Source organism: Rhamphochromis sp. 'chilingali' (genome assembly GCF_963969265.1).
Source record: "Rhamphochromis sp. 'chilingali' genome assembly, chromosome: 22".
Classification (NCBI taxonomy): Eukaryota; Metazoa; Chordata; class Actinopteri; order Cichliformes; family Cichlidae; genus Rhamphochromis; species Rhamphochromis sp. 'chilingali'.
Genome location: NC_137950.1, coordinates 3,056,767 through 3,076,237, shown reverse-complemented (window position 1 = coordinate 3,076,237; position 19,471 = coordinate 3,056,767). Strand labels below are relative to the sequence as shown.

Genomic DNA, 19,471 nt, shown 5'->3' with positions numbered 1-19,471 from the left:
ATTGATTAGCAATTAGCGAATCATGTAACATTAGCTTAATGCTAAAAAATTTAGGTTACTATCACATTCAGACAAATAATTTCATGTAGGCTAACGTTACCTACCTCTGTCTTTTTCTCGTTTCTCCTCCTCTTCTTTTCTCTTTTTTCTTCCCTGGGCACCTGACAGTTTGATGTGGTGACGTCCAAAAGGAACCATGATACGGGAGGAGAGGGGGCGCACCGTGCGAGGGGGGGGCGTAATGTTGTAACAAATAATATTTCTATTAAATAAGCTTTACTTTGCATTTTAATTAACGTGGGATTATTTTTTGTATTTAGAAATAATAGTACCAACTTTTTTTTTTTTTTTCAACATTTGTGGCACTGGCGTGGCGCCCCCTGATGGACGGCGCCCTTAGCATTTGCCTATACGGCCTATGCCACGGGCCGGCCCTGATCTAAGGCAAGGCTATTTAGAAAGTTAATTCTAAAAATGGGTGTGTAGAATGGACTGACACTAATTAAAGTTTGTTTAGAGCAAAGTAACAATACAATTAAGTTCACAAAAACTGAAGCACAAACATGTAGGAGAACTACAGAATACATCAAAAATGCTCCACACATGCACTCTAAAGACTGGAAAAAATGTGGCCTATGGAAATTATTTTTCAATAAACCCAACATGGATGCTTGATAAAATCAGTGGATACATTACAATGTTGTTCTAACCTTCCAGGAATCTATTTGTTTAAAGTAAACACATCGTGAAATGTGCAAAAAAATGTCCCAAGGCTGATTTTATTCACACAACAATCTCTCTGGCTAAAAAGTTAAGCCAACGCTGAAGTTAAAAAAACAAAAACAAAAAAACAACACAGTTCCCAATAGGGGCCAGCAAGTCAAACTTTACAGTGTTAAAAAAAACTGGTATGAACAATGATTGATGTAAACACTTTACTTTTAGTTTATGGGCTCGTGCTCCATTCTGAATCATACTTAATAAAAATATTTTTCTATTTTGCAAATCTTGGTCATACTATCCCATATGGAAAAGAAATATGAAAAACTTATAAAAGACTTGCATAAGATGTGGCCTACTTCATATAGTGAATCATATAAGGCTTATGTGATTTACTCAGGAAAGTGGCCACTTTCTCATTACTTTCATATATTGTTTTAGTAAGTATCCAAGAAATACAAGTTTCATTTATATAATTTTTCAAGGGATTTTATATCTGTTTTCACTCTTGTGTGCTTTTCATACAAGTTTCACACAAGACAGATACAAACTTTATAAGATTTATATATATCTTTTATGGGATGTTTCAAAATGGAAATGACATGCTAATTTGCTAACAGTTTTTAAAAGTGTGCAGTATCAGACCCGTCCCTCTTTTTACACCCGTTTTTGCAGCCAAGACGGGAGCAATGGAAATGCTTTGAGGCTTCATATTGGTGCTTCAGAAACAAACACATGATATCACAGTGCCAACTTCCATCTCATATATTTATATATCTATGAGTCTATGGGTACAAAAACCAGCTTTGACCTCTGTGGAGAGTTCCCCTCTAATTAAATTACATTTTCCCCTTAAGGTTCAAAGCTAAGGGCTCACAGTTAGCCTCATGTATACTAATTTAATAGTGTTTGTGGTATTGGTGCTTTTTGGAGCACTGCTATCATGATATGTTCTCGTATGGACTGTCCAAGAAGCTTGTGCTTCAGCTTTAGTGACTAAAACTTTATTATTTTATTAATCTTTTACTTGGCACTAATTAGCAGATACAGCTCACAGCTGTGTGAGCTTCACCCTTTTATCCAAATTTGATCACTTCTGGCTCTACAGGACAACACAGAAAATGCAAATGTGTAAGCTTAAACTGAAAAGAAAGAAAGAACAAAGACGGATTAGAGCAAAGAACGAATACTATTAATATCATTCTCAGAATAAAAAACATTTTGACAGCTCAGTAGAGACAAAGTACAAAGCTGAGGAACGTTTGGTTGTCACAGTCTCTTTGTCCTCACTGCTTGACTCACCACTCTCTCTCTCTAAAGTGCTCTACCTCCTCTCTGTCTTTCTCTGTGTGTGTGCGGTTTGGTTGTAGTGCAGAAATGGGACCCTGCCTGGCTTCCCATCTTCTCCCTACAAAATGAAGAAATGCTCCTAATTCTGATGTCCTCGTTTGTTGCCGCTTCTAAAGGCGGTGGCAGACCTTCAGTCTTTGCTGGATGGTTGAATCACTTGAAGTTTGGCTCCTCCTCGTAGGGTGTGGCCATATCATACTGTTCACGGTAATACCGGTATAATGTTAGGCAATGATAAGAAAATGAAATATTGCTTTAGAGTATGGGTAGAACGCACATGCGCAGTGCCTTTGGCAGAAAAAGCATGGCGGCGATGGAGAATAAGCGAAAGTGGATCGTTGAATGAAACAGATGAACCAGAACTGGTTTGTAAAAATGGCACAACTTCAGTGGTGTGGAACTGGTTTGGCTTTTGTCCATCAGATACACACCAAAGCACATTTTTTAGTAAAGCATGCTAGCGGGCCGTCGTTATTACCGCCTTTTTCGGAAAATAAGTCGCTCTTAAAATCCTTTGATTTTCTGAAAAATCGACAGTGCCCCTTATAATTCTTCTATATGAATTCTGGTTGTGCTTACTGACCTCGAACCAATTTTATGTGGTACACGGCACTCAAAAATCTGTCAAAAAATGTTTTAGTACGACTTTGCTAAGCTACGAAGCCGCACCGGATTGTCGGAACATTACGGCTACCATAGTCGGGAGCCTCGCGGAGTGATACGTACTGTGCTTCAACATAATATTACTGTATTGTGTGTGTATAACCTTTTTTTAAAAAAAGTTTTGTGGATATTATACATGGTTATGCTGAGGATATGTTGTCTGTGGAAACTGGAACCATCACAACTGTTGATCTTTTATATAGCACCTGCTAAACTGCTTAACTACCCCCCACTGACCAGATCAATATTCCAAAATGTTTAATTGACTTGATGCTATACTCTGGTAAAAGTATTTATTTTTTTGAGCAGTGTTGTATTTTCAAATTAATATGAAGAAAAAGGAAAAACTGCTCATGTTGCATGATAAGTGTGGCACAGTCTTTCTTAGTTTTAGTGTTGTCTGTCACTTCAGTAAAACACTGTAAAACCATAAAGCTTCAATGAAACTAAACAAGTGTTTTTGAAAAAAAGTAAAATGAGAAAGATGAATAGGGGAGTAGAAGTAATCTTTTGAAATTAAACAGACATTTATCTGCCTGTGTTCACTTGTGTTCAGTCATGTTGTGGCCTGGCACGGCAACAGAGAGGCGGTGAGTGTGGAGGTTGGTAGGTTTGGTTGGTTAGGTGGTGGTGGGGGGGCTCAAACCCATCTGTCTATTTACAGCAGCATGAAGAGATTTCGCTAAATACCTAATCCATCTTATCTCCAGTGAAGCTGAGGATTGTCTGTGCAGTGGGGCAGGCTGACCACTAGAGAGCAAGCTGACTGTAAGCTGAAGGCAAATTAGAAGTTAGGTTGGGCAAATGAGGAACTTTTGTACGTGAACTATTTCTCCCATGTTTACAAATGCCATATGAACAGTCATCATACCGATAGTAGTTTTCGATTTAAAAACACACATCTCTATCCAGGTTCATTGGTGGTCCCTGTGTAATCTCATGCAATCTGAATACATTAGAACTACTACCTTCAGAGAAAACTCTGCTTCATAGGACAATCCCCTCCCATCAGTGTCATCAGTGTCATTGCCCTGCAGCTATAGAAAGGCCATGCACTTGCATTACTTGAATTATATGTATTCTACAAAGTGGACAGCCAATGAAGATCACTGAAGATAAGCTTTCTGTGAACATACCCATTTTCCCTCAGGCCTTCAGCCATGCAGTGAAGCATACTATGCCATAAATCAAAAGTCACTCACTAGTTTTGGATAAATATGGCCATAAGCCAGCATCTAATCTTAGCAAGCTGCTCACATAAACTGCGTAGGTGCAACACATGAACGCACATTACTGCTGAATAGGACATCGTAATCATAGTGATTTAACCACAATGAATTTCAACAGGATATTCATTCATGTACTTCTGTACTTATATAAGATCATTTGAATGTATTTTCAAGAGGGCATGTGTCAGTCTCACAAAGCACAGACCATCTAACCATTACACAACAGCCTTAATCTACTGGATTTAAATCCCCCACCCCTCAACAGGCTGCCAGCTCATACATACAAAAATGTCTTATCTTGCCTGTGCTGCATCCTGTCACACACTCAGTTTCAAATACATTCCTTGTATTACTGCAGAGGAAAAACATTTTCAACCAGAGACGTCTAAAAACAACAACAAATATACTCAGGTGTCATTAATAATACACAGTTGATCTTACACTGATCACAGTGCAACAATATTATTTTAATATATTATGATATATTATACAGTTATTTACTTAGACTTGGCTCCACTATTGAGACTACATTTATCAAAGGTTTCAAAGCTCCAACTGGGTAAACATATCATCAGTGGTTTGCTTTAGTGTAGCAGCCGAATCACTAATAAAAAAGGATTTGATGATACAGTTTCAAAGCAAATAAATTCATTTTTTAAAATATGAAATTCAGTTTCAGTTTAGTGTCAATCATTTTCAAACCAATGCATTGGATTTCAAATTCAGTTTTTAAAACTATCTGTTCAAGTTGAGCAATTCAATCTGAACAATGCAAATCACATCTGAATAGAACTTATTCAAAACAAACAATGTTCTGCCCAGAGATTAAATGCATTAAATAGATTTTGCCTGTGCACTAATTTTTTAATTACTTTTTCTTGTATGCTATTTTAAGTGTTTTTGTATACATACATGTTTCAGCATCCAGGATTTTAAAAAGTCAATTATGCACTTTGTCCTTGCGTTATACAGGGTTAGTGGGGTGCAAAGCTACCGTCAACAACAATGGCTTCTGCTGATGACAGAAAATAACATCACCTGACATGTTGCTTTGATGAAAAACAAAATAACAAATGTGCACTTAGGAGAGAAAAGATGTGCCAGAGATCATGTCAGTTAATGATTTAATTTAATACAGTAGTAGACCAAGGGTTCCAAATTTTAAGTGACATGAAATCACATGTTTAAGTATGCATGTAATGATAATTTAATATGGTAACATCTAATCTATAAATACTTGTTATGCAGTTCAGATTAGATCTGGATAGTAAAATATTGAAAGCCTCTCAAACTGTCTGACTTACCAGACCTACCAGTTTGTAGTTTGGTATGATTACTCCACTCCAATGATGAGTTTTGTATTCTCATTCAATGCATCTATGTTAGTATTGGCTTTCATTAATATATAAACAGTGTTGGGAAGGTTACTTTTAAAATGTATTCCACTACAGATTACAGAATACATGCCCCAAAATGCATTTTGTAACGTATTCCGTTAAGTTACTCAATTAGAGTAATGTATTCTGAATACTTTGGATTACATGATATATTGTCATGCTTTTTACAACTACATGAATGTACTATTGCTGTGTGATTTATTACTACAGGGAGTGCAGAATTATTAGGCAAGTTGTATTTTTGAGGAATAATTTTATTATTGAACAACAACCATGTTCTCAATGAACCCAAAAAACTCATTAATATCAAAGCTGAATGTTTTTGGAAGTAGTTTTTAGTTTGTTTTTAGTTTTAGCTATTTTAGGGGGATATCTGTGTGTGCAGGTGACTATTACTGTGCATAATTATTAGGCAACTTAACAAAAAACAAATATATACCCATTTCAATTATTTATTCTTACCAGTGAAACCAATATAACATCTCCACATTCACAAATATACATTTCTGACATTCAAAAACAAAACAAAAACAAATCAGCGACCAATATAGCCACCTTTCTTTGCAAGGACACTCAAAAGCCTGCCATCCATGGATTCTGTCAGTGTTTTGATCTGTTCACCATCAACATTGCGTGCAGCAGCAACCACAGCCTCCCAGACACTGTTCAGAGAGGTGTACTGTTTTCCCTCCTTGTAAATCTCACATTTGATGATGGACCACAGGTTCTCAATGGGGTTCAGATCAGGTGAACAAGGTGGCCATGTCATTAGTTTTTCTTCTTTTATACCCTTTCTTGCAGCCACGCTGTGGAGTACTTGGACGCGTGTGATGGAGCATTGTCCTGCATGAAAATCATGTTTTTCTTGAAGGATGCAGACTTCTTCCTGTACCACTGCTTGAAGAAGGTGTCTTCCAGAAACTGGCAGTAGGACTGGGAGTTGAGCTTGACTCCATCCTCAACCCGAAAAGGCCCCACAAGCTCATCTTTGATGATACCAGCCCAAACCAGTACTCCACCTCCACCTTGCTGGCGTCTGAGTGGGACTGGAGCTCTCTGCCCTTTACCAATCCAGCCACGGGCCCATCCATCTGGCCCATCAAGACTCACTCTCATTTCATCAGTCCATAAAACCTTAGAAAAAACAGTCTTGAGATGTTTCTTGGCCCAGTCTTGACGTTTCAGCTTGTGTGTCTTGTTCAGTGGTGGTCGTCTTTCAGCCTTTCTTACCTTGGCCATGTCTCTGAGTATTGCACACCTTGTGCTTTTGGGCACTCCAGTGATGTTGCAGCTCTGAAATATGGCCAAACTGGTGGCAAGTGGCATCTTGGCAGCTGCACGCTTGACTTTTCTCAGTTCATGGGCAGTTATTTTGCGCCTTGGTTTTTCCACACGCTTCTTGAGACCCTGTTGACTATTTTGAATGAAACGCTTGATTGTTCGATGATCACGCTTCAGAAGCTTTGCAATTTTGAGACTGCTGCATCCCTCTGCAAGATATCTCACTATTTTTGACTTTTCTGAGCCTGTCAAGTCCTTCTTTTCAGAATCAGAATCAGAATCAGAATCGTGTTTATTGGCCAAGTATATGTGCAGACACATACAGGGAATTTGGTTCCGGCAGATGGCGGCTCTCAAGCACAGCAATGTAAATCACACACACACACACACACACACGCACGCACGCACGCACGCACGCACGCACGCACGCACACACACACGTCTATATATACACATTACACACACACACACACACACACACACACACACACACACACACACACACACACACACACACACACACACACACACGTCTATATATACACATTACACATACACACACAAAGCTGTGTAAACCAACTATAAATAACGAATCTAAACTTATATACATAAAATACAGAAATGAATGAGGTGGAATGAATACTACAAAATGTACATAAGGTGCAGCTGCAGTCTGGCAGTGGGAGCAGTGTGACAGGTCAACTGTTAAGAAGGGAGATGGCGAGGGGAAAGAAACTGTTCCTGTGTCGGGTGGTCCTGGTCTGCAGACTTCTGTACCGTCTGCCAGAGGGCAGCAGATCAAAAAGTCTGTGTCCAGGGTGTGAGGGGTCTGTGATGATTTTCCCTGCCCGTTTCCTGGTTCTTGAGAGGTACAGATCCTGGATGGAGGGCAGGGGGGCGCCGATGATCCTTTCTGCTGCCCGTACAGTCCGCTGCAGTCTGCTCCTGTCCTGTTTAGTGGCTGCTCCATACCAGACTGTGATGGAGGAGCACAGGACAGACTCAATGACCGCAGTGTAGAACTGGATCAGCAGCTCCTGTGGAAGACTGTACTTCCCCAGTTGTCTCAGGAAGTGAGACAACCCATTTTGACCCATTTTGCCAAAGGAAAGGACGTTGCCTAATAATTAAGCACACCTGATATAGGGTGTTGATGTCATTAGACCACACCCCTTCTCATTACAGAGATGCACATCACCTAATATGCTTAATTGGTAGTAGGCTTTCGAGCCTATACAGCTTGGAGTAAGACAACGTGCATGAAGAGGATGATGTGGACAAAATACTCATTTGCCTAATAATTCTGTACTCCCTGTATTACTGAAGGCTACTCGCCATACCAATACCAATTAGATTTGTAAATCTTAATATAAAATGAGTAACAGTAGGTAGGGTGGACATTAGGTAAGGCTGCACTTTTTGCAGCGATCTCGTACAGAAAACTGTTCCACGCAATACATTGTGTACAGTCGAGTCTTGATAGCTCACTTACAACTGGGCTCGTCAGGCACTCTTTTTGGCTGTAGTGGTTATTATCATATTTACATGCTTCCATCTCTTGTTCCTGTTTCATATATCTTTTTTTGGAAGCAAGTATCACAATTGTTGCAGGTTAATAGGACTTATGCCCCCCTTTTCTCTAAACAAGTAATAAATAAGGCAGCACGGTGGCACGGTGGTTAGCACTGTTGCCGCACAGCAAGAAGGTCCTGAGTTCAATTCCACCATCAGGCCGGGGTCTTTCTGTGTGGAGTTTGCATGTTCTCCCCGTGTTTGCGTGGGTTCTCTCCGGGTACTCCGGCTTCCTCCCACCGTCCAAAGACATGCAGCTTGTGGGGATAGGTTAATTGGATAATCTAAATTGTCACTAGGTGTGAATGTGCGAGTGAATGTGAGTGCGAATGGTTGTCTGTCCCTGTGTGTTGGCCCTGCGACAGACTGGCGACCTGTCCAGGGTGTACCCCGCCTCTCGCCCTATGACAGCTGGGATAGGCTCCAGCGCCCCCCCGTGACCCTGAAAAGGATAAGCGGAAGCGAATGGATGGATGGATGGAAGTAATAAATAAATAAACTCCATCTCTCGTTTCTGTTCGGCAACTGACAACTCGTACTTTTCTACTCTTCTTCTTCTCCCCCCGTCACGCTCACAAACACATAACGGGTATGGCAGGCCAATCTCCCTGCAGCATGGACTACACTACCCATGAGGCTACATTCTTTAGGGCTATGCCTGTAACACTCTGCCTATTGCCTTCATAGTAAATCATTTTTTGAATTATAATTTTTTTAAATATTTCTTCACGCCATTTATGCGGGCCGCAAGTAGAGGTGACATGGGCCGTGAGACTGAGACACAGTCATTAGAGCCTCTTAATGCGTGTTTTGTTTGGGTTTTCACCAGCGTGGAATTACCAAAAATAGAGAGGGGACAGCCTAATATATGAAAAAGGAAAAGACTGCTGTGTAGTCCCTTTATTTCAACAAAGTAACTGTATTCTGAATACCACATTTTTAAATGGTAACTGTAACGGAATACAGTTACTCATATTTTGTATTTTAAATACGTAACACCGGTACATGTATTCCACTTTAACTGATCAAGCACACACATCCATACATATGCAATAATACTAAGTGCAATAATCCTTTCTGTCATCGTTGTATTTTTACTCAGTTGTATATAGTATTTGTATTTGTATTCTATTTTTATCTTATTGTATATTTATTTTATTTTATTCTACTGTATATAGTATTTTATTTTATTCTATTCTGTACAGTTGTGTACTGTATTTATTCTTATTGTATTCTAATTTTTGCCTCATAACTTTTGCACTGTCCACTTCCTGCTGTGACAAAACAAATTTCCCACGTGTGGGACTAATAAAGGTTATCTTATCTTATCTTATCTTATCTTATCTTATTACTCCCCAACACTGAATATCAAGTCTACCAGTCTGCAGTCTAAAAACTAACCTCAGCTAACGCCAGCTAACAGTGTTAGCTTGGTGGTGAGTAGCCTTCAGTAATAGTAAGAAATCACACAGCACACTTGATGATAACTTGTGCTGTTGGCTTGAAGTTGGCCTCTAGTGTTTTTCACTGCATTCCCACTGAATTCCTGATGGAGGCGCTTAGGGTCCTGTGGTGGGGGCGTGGTTTGCTGGCCTGCTGCAGAGGAGGGGTGACACAGTGAGCTCTCTGGGCGGGGAGGGAACAGGTGTACAGGACTGTTTTAATGAGGGAGATGTGTCTTATGTATATCCGCAGTGAGAAGCAGCAGATGATGCTGGGAGAGAAAGTCGGAGTGGCTGCGTCCGAGGCGGGTGCCAAAAACCACAGATTATTTCTCAATAAAAGACAGTCTAAGCATAAACCAGTCGTGTGTGTGTGGGTCCTGTGTTGCAAGTGGTGCCGAAACCCAGTTGTGCGCTGTCATGTCGGGCCCCCCACCGGATCAGCCTGCCGTTCAGCCCGTCGCCCAGCCCACCACCTAGCCTGCCACCCAGCCTGCTGCCCAGCCTGCCGCCCAGCCACCTGTCCAGCCGTTGCAGATTCTGGGGCAGATGATGCAGGATCTGGCTGCTATGTCCGTGCGCCAGGCAGCGGCCCAGGACCAGCAGCTGGCTTTGCTTTGCCAGCAAGCGGCACAGCAGATGGCGGTGCTGCAACAGTTAGTGGGAGGTCCGGCCGCGCCGCCTCCACCTCCACCACTGTCTGTAACGCTGCACCAGATGGGTGATGGGGAGGATCCCCTGACGTTTGTTGAGACATTCCAGGCCACGGCGCTTGCCTTGCCGGTGGCCTGAAGAGGAGTGGGCTCCCAGGCTGCTACCGTTGCTGTCAGGGGAGGCGAAGACGGTGGCCTTCAGTGTGCCCCTGGCGCCCCGGACTGTCTATGTGGATATCTGCAGGGCGGTGCTGGATCGGCCCGGGCTCACCTCAGAGGACTACAGGCGGCGGTTTCGAGCAAGCCGGATGTCATCTCCTGGGTTGGTATTCCGAAAGAAATACTGACTGACCAGGGCACGTCGTTCATGTCGCGCACATTGCGGGAACTGTACGGATTATTGAGCATTAAATCTATTTGGACCAGCATCTACCACCCGCAGACTGATGGGCTGGTAGAGAGGCTGAATAAGACTTTAAAATCCATGATTCGTAAGTTTATTTGCGAGGATGAACCAAATTGGAATTGCTGGCTAGTCCCTCTGTTGTTTGCGGGAGGTACCCCAGGCCTCCATGGGATTTTCTCCCTTTGAATTACTGTACCGTAGACAGCTGTGGGGGGGTGCTCGGAGGAAGGGTCGAGCCCTGCCAAGAATGAAATTCAACACGTTCTGGACCTGAGAGCAAAGCTGCACAGGCTGGGGAGGTTATCACGGGAGAATTTGCTCCAGGCCCAGCAACATCAGCAGAGCCTGTACAACAGAGGGGCTAGGCTCAGGCAATTTTCACCTTCGTGGTCACACGGCAGGTGGGGGACGTTGACTATGAAGTTGCCCGGTTGGACAGGGGAGGGGCAACACAGATTTACCACCTCAACCTCCTCAAAGCATGGCGGGAGGTGGGAACCGCCGCTCTAGTAAGCCTGGTTAAGGAGCGAGATAAGTTGGGGCCGTAGGTGCCAAATTCTACCATTCCCGCCTCCCTCCATTGTGATGACCATCTCACACAGGCCCAGAGAACGGATGTTGCTGCCTTGCAACAGCGCTTTGCTGATGTGTTCTCCCCCCTTCGGCCGTACAGCTCTCATAGAGCACCATGTTGAAACGCAGCCTGGCGTGACGGTGCGTTCACGGCCCTACAGGCTGCCGGAACATAAAAGACATAAAAGACAAATGAGATGCTGAGGCTGGGTGTAATAGAAGAGTTGCACAGTGCTTGGTGTAGCCCCATAGTTCTTGTAGTGAAGAAAGATGGGTCTATACGGTTCTGTGTGGACGACTACAAGGTGAATGAGGTGTCACGGTTTGATGCGTACCCAATGCCCCGGGTCGGCGAACTCCTGGACCGGTTGGGCACTGCTTGTTTCTTTACGACACTGGATTTGACCAAGGGCTACTGGCAGATTCCCTTGTCTGCAGAGTCTAAGGAAAAAACGGCAGTGGCTCCACCACATGAAGGATGCCAACCCCCGGATCACCCGCTGGTATCTGGCTTTGCAACTGTTTAAGTTCAAGGTGGTCCACAGGCCGGGTACGCAGATGGTCGTGGCTGATTTCCTCTCCCGGGTGTGGTCCCGGCCTGAGTTGGGCAATGGGGAAGCTGTGGCGGGGGCGTGGTTTGCTGGCCTGCTGCAGAGGAGGGGTGACACAGTGAGCTCTCTGGGCGGCACGGAGGCGGGGAGGGAACAGGTGTACAGGACTGTTTTAATGAGGGAGATGTGTCTTATGTGTGTCCGCAGTGAGAAGCAGCAGATGATGCTGGGAGAGAGTTGAAGTGGCTGCGTCCGAGGCGGGTGCCAAAAACCACAGATTATTTCTCAATAAAAGACAGTCTAAGCATAAACCAGTCGTGTGTGTGTGTGGGTCCTGTGTTGCAGTTCCTATTCATTTTGTACGCGTCTAGGCTTTCCAGGATCCATGTATGAAACATTAAGTCGAAGGCTTTATTGTAGTCAGTCTAGGCACTGCGCACGTTGGTCAGATAGTCTCAACTGGCTGCTCTGTCTACCAGTAGCTAATCTTTTACCTTTCTGATATTCATGGCAATTCTTTTCTGTGCCACGCTCATGTACTGAGCCACATGCCTGTTTATCCTAGCAGCTATGATGCCTGGCAGGAGCCTCCATGTGGTACTGAGACAGATTAATGGTCTCTAGTTGGATGGGAGTAGATCCTTGTGCAACCCTGATAAAATTTACAGCAATCAGTTCTTTGAATGCATCGTAGTTTTTGTCTGATACTTTAATTTCCGGGCTTGCCCTGAAGGCATCATCTGCAGCTCGGTGCGCGTGAAGGTGTGGTGTAGAGGAAAAAGGATGGCAAGGAAAAACTCCATGCTGCCGCGAAGCACGGTTTTCCAGTTAAAAGGAAAAAAAGAGGTTCAATTAACATTTGTGAGAGAGCTGCCGTTAGCAGTGAACCACAGACGGGTACCTACCTCAAAGGAGTCGGAGTGTTTCTTCAAACTTTTTGAACTATTCTGACCCTTTTTTTTTTTTTGAGGAACAGTTCCATGTGTGCCGAGTGAGGAGCTGGTATCGTGGGTCTAAGACACTGTTGCTGCTGTGGAGGCCTGCCGTACCAGGAGGGCAGTAGGGAAAAAACAAAAGGAAGCCCACCTGAGAGATACCTTATCATTTTCTTTTGCTACTTTTTCCCCCACCTGAGATTCAGGTCATTTTCAGTTCTCAACCCAAGACCGTGGGTGACTGAATAAACTGACACCATAAGGAACTGGACACTCACATGTTATTTTCTTTTCTTTTTCCTTTTCTTTGGGGTGTTGAAATATTGTGTTTCTTTCTTGTCTTACATCTGTTTTGATTGTTTCAATTATTTTTGTGATGCATTTGAGATGGTTACTGCATTTGAAGGTATCCCTACATTGAGGATGAGCAAAGGGAACTGATCCAAAGAAAAATATATATAAAGCAAACTTTGTTTCACAAACCTGTGGTTGTGCGTGTTATCAATCCAATGACAGCTGGTTCATTGCTACCAGACGGTCATGGAGTGCAGTTACCTTCTTTACCCAGTAAGTGTGGATCATGTCAGGGCCTTGTGCTGTACAGCTCGTCATTCTTGAGACCCTTTCTTGAATGTCCGCCACTGTGTGGTATCTAGATCCTGTTCAGGGAGGTTGCTGTGGTCTGCTCTTAGACCCAGTAGCCACTGAGCACTGTTGTTATGGATTGCATCCTTCTGTTCTATGTTCTTCCAGTATTGCCCCAGTCTCATGTGTTCCCCTGCCACCGAGAGTACCCTTTGGATGGTTCAGTGACTTCCATCTCTCTGGTAAGCAGCTGGCCAAGGCTGTGAGTCTTTGTTTGGCAGTTTCCACTGCCTAAGGTATGGGCAGCTTGCTGTGCTTCTTAGGAATCCCTTTCTTCAGCACACATTTCTGCAGTTCTAATAGTTGGCTAACTTCCCTCTGTGCTGCCGTGATCTTGGCTTTTAATTCAGTTCAATTCATTTTTATTTATATGATCCCATCTATCAGGTCAGCTGCTTTCGCACTCATTGCCTACAACACATCAGTTCTTGGGGTTTGGTACAGGATCTCAGTGGGTGAGGATGATCATAATTCCCCTCTGACCTAATATTCTGGCTCCCCCTTGATATAGTATTTGTGTTGTACCTTGTCAAACTCTAGTTGTGATAGCCGTTGCTTCTTCCGGATGTTGAAACACTGAGGTACTAGTTGTTTCACTGTTTGTGTAGATGTTGGGCGTCAAAGAATCCATAGATCCCACATATTTTTTTATCCTTGTCTTTTATCCTGTCTTCTTTCTCTCACCCCAACCGGCCGCAGCAGATGGCCCCGCCCCTCCCTGAGCCTGGTTCTGCTGGAGGTTTCTTCCTGTTAAAAGGGAGTTTTTCCTTCCCACTGTTGCCAAAGTGCTTGCTCATAGGGGGTCATATGATTGTTGGGTTTTTCTCTGTATGTATTATTGTAGGATCTACTGTACGGTATAAAGCACCTTGAGGCAACTGTTGTTGTGATTTGGTGCCTTATACACACAATGAGTTGAGATCAGGAGTATCTGTAATTGATTGACTGATTGTAAACTGTTTACTCCATGGGCACACAGCCAATCTATGAGAGCCAAAATTATAGAAGAGGATTATATTTTGGTTAATGTTCTGCGTCTCCCAATAAAATGAAACAACCATAAAAAGAATCATAAACGGATATGTTTATTTCTTTGTGGGTGAGCAAACTGATATATTCAGCAGGGGATCACATATTTCCCTGACTGTGTTCTTGCTGGAGGAACCTCAGGGAGAGGCACTCTAGAGGAAACTTATTATCAGGTCAGCAGTAAACATTGAGGCACACACACAGAGCCACCACAAAAATAGGCTTTCAACATATTATATTATATTATATAATATATATATATATATATATATATATATATATATATATATATATATATATATATATATATATATATATATATATATATATAACACAGTCCATCTTAACTTAGCTGTCGGTGTGCAAATGTAATGGCACAGACTGTAGCACTGAACATGCAGGCTGCAACATGCTAATGATGTCATATGTAAGCCCAGCAAGACAGAGATTTTCAGGACATGCTGATTGAACTAACTTACTAAAAAATGTGAGTCAAGAGATCAAGAGAAATCTGAACCATTCACAACCACGTACACTGCAGTAACTAAGTATATAAACTAGATATTTTAAAAATCAGATCAGTCAGCTGTTCTATTTGCCAACAAGACAAATAGACAAGACTAAAACATCCCATTTCCAGATATTTTGCTACCTGTCTGTATGTGCTGCAAGTCTCTCTCCTGCATCTAACTGCACTCTGCCTTTTTTGGTTTGTTTTATTTCAACTAAGAGCAAACATTTAAAATATGCAACACAGGGGAAAACAATATTTAAAAATACTTCTATAAAGATCAGGAAATTATTTGCCAGTAGATGACAATGATGGATAAAGAATGGACCAGTTTGTACAAACCACTCCACAAGCCACATTCAACCCCTCACATTCTCAGTATTTTCTCAACCCCAGATAATTAACCACAAGATGAATGTTTATTCTATATTTCAGTTATTTGATGAAATATTAAAGCCTGGAATCCACAGCGTTCCTTTCTTGAAGTATGGCTTCATAGTGGCATAGATAAAAAGCATAAAATACGTAATACATAAAAAGCTGTTAATCACACAACTTACTGTGTCCTATCACACCACCCCATACATACTATGAAGACTATAAAGAGCAGACGAGTTCAAACAGGGCCTGAACTAAGCATGACTGGGAACTGCAATTCTAATTTGTTGCTCCCACTTTCTGCTTTTCTCTTTTTTGTCTCTCCCATGTCCAATCATTTCTCATTTTTCCCTCTCCACTTATTTTAGAGTCATCAATGAACCTAGCCCCAGTCTTTCAACTGTGAAAGGAAACCAGAGTACCTGGTGAGACCCCACACAAGCATGAGGAGAACAGACAAACTCCACACAGAAAGCCCAAAGCTGGCCTTCAGCCAAGCAGCGTGACTTCAGTGAGTCACACAGTAAACCTCATGTATGTTGACCAGAGTTTATACATTTTTTCCAATCTTTCACGCTAAATACAGGATATGTATTTTTGAACCTTGATTATATTGGGGAAATTGAGTAAAGGTGTACTGTACTGAGCATTTCCCATCTGTATTATTTAGTATACTAAATTTTGGATAGTTGTAAACTATGACTATTTATGCACCATATAGCTATAGCATCTGCAGCATCCACAAGCCGAACACCAACAGGACAAAAATGCACAGCATGCAAATAAGCAAAACAGACACCACAAAGCAGTATATATCACTATGAATTAAAATAAGAATTAAAATTAGCTTAACAATTAAAATAGGCAGGTCTCACCAGCACTCACATTCTGGATTGAACTGGCTAATATTCAGTATTGTATTTAACTGTTTAATACCAGAGCTACGCAGAGACAAATAGGTACCTATTTTTTTTTCATCTCACACTTGTTTAGTTCATTTTGACTTCTCAAAGTGAACTGAACTATGCCTTCAATGAACTTTCTACTTGCAGAGGACAGTATATTGTATACCATTAAAAGTGTAATTAAACATTTCCACAGGCAACAATAAATTCACCCTAGACAGGGAATATATTAACCACATACTTTCAACTAAAGGGACATTTGTGGCAAAAATTGTAATAAAAGTCTAATGTAGTTGTAAGTTGGAGCCTACTTGTTTATGATTGAGGATGATAGTGTCGGAAAATTGGTTTAAACCTTTTTCCTATTTGTTCCAGTAAATGTGTTTGAGCAAGAGCAGGATATCCTGACGTTTACACACAACCTCCACAACCACAATGCAGCTCTTACACTTTGGCCAACTACATCATTTCTTCATTATGTTGCTGTGTAGAATGAGCTGCTCCACCCTCACTCATGATTCAAATGGCTGATCTGTCTCGAACCTTAAAGGACACATTGTCTCTGTGTCTTCAGACAGTCAGGTCCTCACAGAGCCTACATGCACTATATTTCTTTGCTTTCTGTCCCTGGCAAAAAATGTCTACACATGCATAGAATACACTGAATAAATGGAATCACTTGAGTTGATTGAGGAAAAACACATAACCCTCACTTTTTTTTCTTAAAAAACAAACAAACAAAACGTCACAACATTTCGCTAAGATTTCACTGTCTGTGGTCGGCTCATCATTGCTAATTGCGTCTTGTACTATCTTGTCTTGCATTTGGACCTTAGGTAAGTCAATGTGTATGAAAAAAACACATAGAAATGTAGACTGAACATACAGGTTCACCAGGTCTAAATGACAAAAAACCAAAAAAACGTTACATCCTACAGTCTTTACCCAGCAGTCTTTTATGTTGCATGTATAAAAAATAGCTTAACATAACCAATAGCTAATAGCCAGTTAGTGCAGCTGGCATGATACTTTGTGTTAGTCCCAGGGTTACAAGATTTTCAATAAACAGGCTAGATTAAATTCATGAATTTAAATTTTAAAGGAATGGTTCATCTGATGTTTCCAGTGTTTCTTTTAATATTATCAACACTAATGTTAAGATCTATTTTTGCATCTGGTCAGTCATGCTGTTGTGACACATGTTTGCAGAAAAGCACTTCAGTCTGTGACAAGAGCAACATAGTTTGCACAAGGAGTAGGACTTTCACCCTGGAGACTCAGGCTGCTATCCTGTGTGAAAGTCAACGACAAGTAATTTTTTCTTCTTTAAAGTCACAGTTTGGTAAGTTTAGGAGATAATATCATTTTGATTATATAAACCCTGTCACAGCATTAGACCTCAATAGGAAGATGATTATCCTGGAGGAACATTATGCTGTTGTAGGAACATCAACAATAAACATTAGGTAATGTGAAAAAAACCCACATGGGATCGTCACGTCAGTCACCTTTGTCAGAGCGTGCCAAATGTAAAATACACCGAATCAAAATATCTCTCCAATAGATGTAAATACAATGTATTTTTTCCAGAATTTTTCACTTTTGGAGTTGAATGCCTGAGTTTCCTTTTTGCCCCGTGGGCAAGAAATATTCTATAATTTTGTGGAGTGGTATCTATACATCAAAGACTCAAAAACTCAGACTTTTACCAGGGAGGGTAAAGTTGCAGTTATTATTCACCAGCACAGTTCTGCTCTGAGCAACTACTAACTACTGTGATAGAGAAATAAAGAATGGACAAAACTTCACTTTGCGTGTGTGAATATACAACAAAGTAGATGTCTTTAAAATGCATGAATAGCTTTGTGTGTGTTTATGAGGGAGTCTCTCCTCACCTGGGCCATAGTGTTCAGCAGGATGTCAGCTAGCTCCTGGTCCTCACCATGGCTTGCAAAACCTCAGGCCAAGTCTCAGTAGATGGTGTTGGGGATTTGTAGGTGTGGGGGGTTTACTTTACACACACATCACCCTTGTCGCTGCTGTGTTGCAAACCCACACGCTCACACGCATCACCTCCTCATCTGTGACAACACTGTCCTCTGAAACGCTCGCTGTTGGTAGCACATTACTTCTGCTCCTCTGCTCTTGTTTTCCCCCTCCTCCTCTTTTCACCCTTTCGAGTTTTTAATCCTCTTCTTTTCTTCTTTTAAATTGACACAAGTAGAGAATATGATAGGAGAGCTTGTATTCCTGTATTTCTGTCCGCTCTGCTCCTGCCTTGGTGGTAATCTGGACTCACATTGCTTACCGCCTTTCCTCCTTCTCTTAGGCATTTTTGCCCTCCCTCACTGTGCTCGGCCTTAGTGAGAGACGGAGGGAAACGGGAGGGCTGGAAGGATCAGAGGGATAGAGTGTGATTGTGTGTACCACATGACCCAATAGTGTAGTAGGATTCACCCAGCAGCTGTCGCACTCATCCCTTCAGTGCCTCACTATTAGCATCTTGTGCTTCCATTGATAAATGCAAGATGCTGACAACCAAAAAGGCTCCGCTCCTACTGTAAGGTGAAGAACAGAGAAGGATTGTTTCATTATTATTTAGTTTTCTATACTTTAATGTTCATCGGTGTAATTTTATGTGAAACAGCTTGTAAATTTAATCTCAATTTAAATTATATAGTATTCACTGAAAAAACTTGAAATACTGTTGTAACTACTAACTGTGTTTATAATTGCAATGGTGTACTTTTAGTTTTTGGTAATAAGAACTGAGTTTTTCTATAATCTTTTATAGATGATGATAGGTCTACAATGTTTAAAGAAATATTGACACATATTTTACCTTAAAAAACTGCTATGAAACAATTATATCAACTGTAATATCAGTTTTTCTTGCCTAAATATCTTGTGTATTCAGTAGATCTTTAAAGTTAAAACTGGTATCCCTTCATACAAAATTATGGACTTACATTATTTTAAAAAGTGCCCATAGTTATAGTTATAATATACTGTTAATTACAGATAATATCAAGTACAATTTTTCTGTTTAGCTGGGATTTTAACATAATATGTTCATTTGATGTATTAAATATTAAAATCTTAGCTTTACTTTTAAAGATTAATTCTTTCATTTAAGAGAAAATGTTTCATGCTGTTGCATTTGGACATTATTTCAAATTAAATATCAAAGTTAGGCAAAGTTAGCTAAACAGCACTTACGTCCATCCATCC

General features: G+C 41.3%; 1 protein-coding gene across 1 annotated transcript in view; it reads right to left on the bottom strand.

Moving 5' to 3' along the window:
* LOC308390440 (rho GTPase-activating protein 23-like) overlaps positions 1 to 18,548 on the bottom strand; it is a 79,994-nt gene extending 61,446 nt beyond the window's left edge. The window contains exon 1 of the mRNA XM_080872447.1: positions 18,136 to 18,548. Coding sequence (XP_080728573.1) covers positions 18,136 to 18,144 — 9 coding nt within the window. The 5' untranslated portion in view covers positions 18,145 to 18,548. The remainder of the gene's footprint in view (positions 1 to 18,135) is intronic.
* Between the last annotated feature and the right edge of the window lie 923 nt (positions 18,549 to 19,471).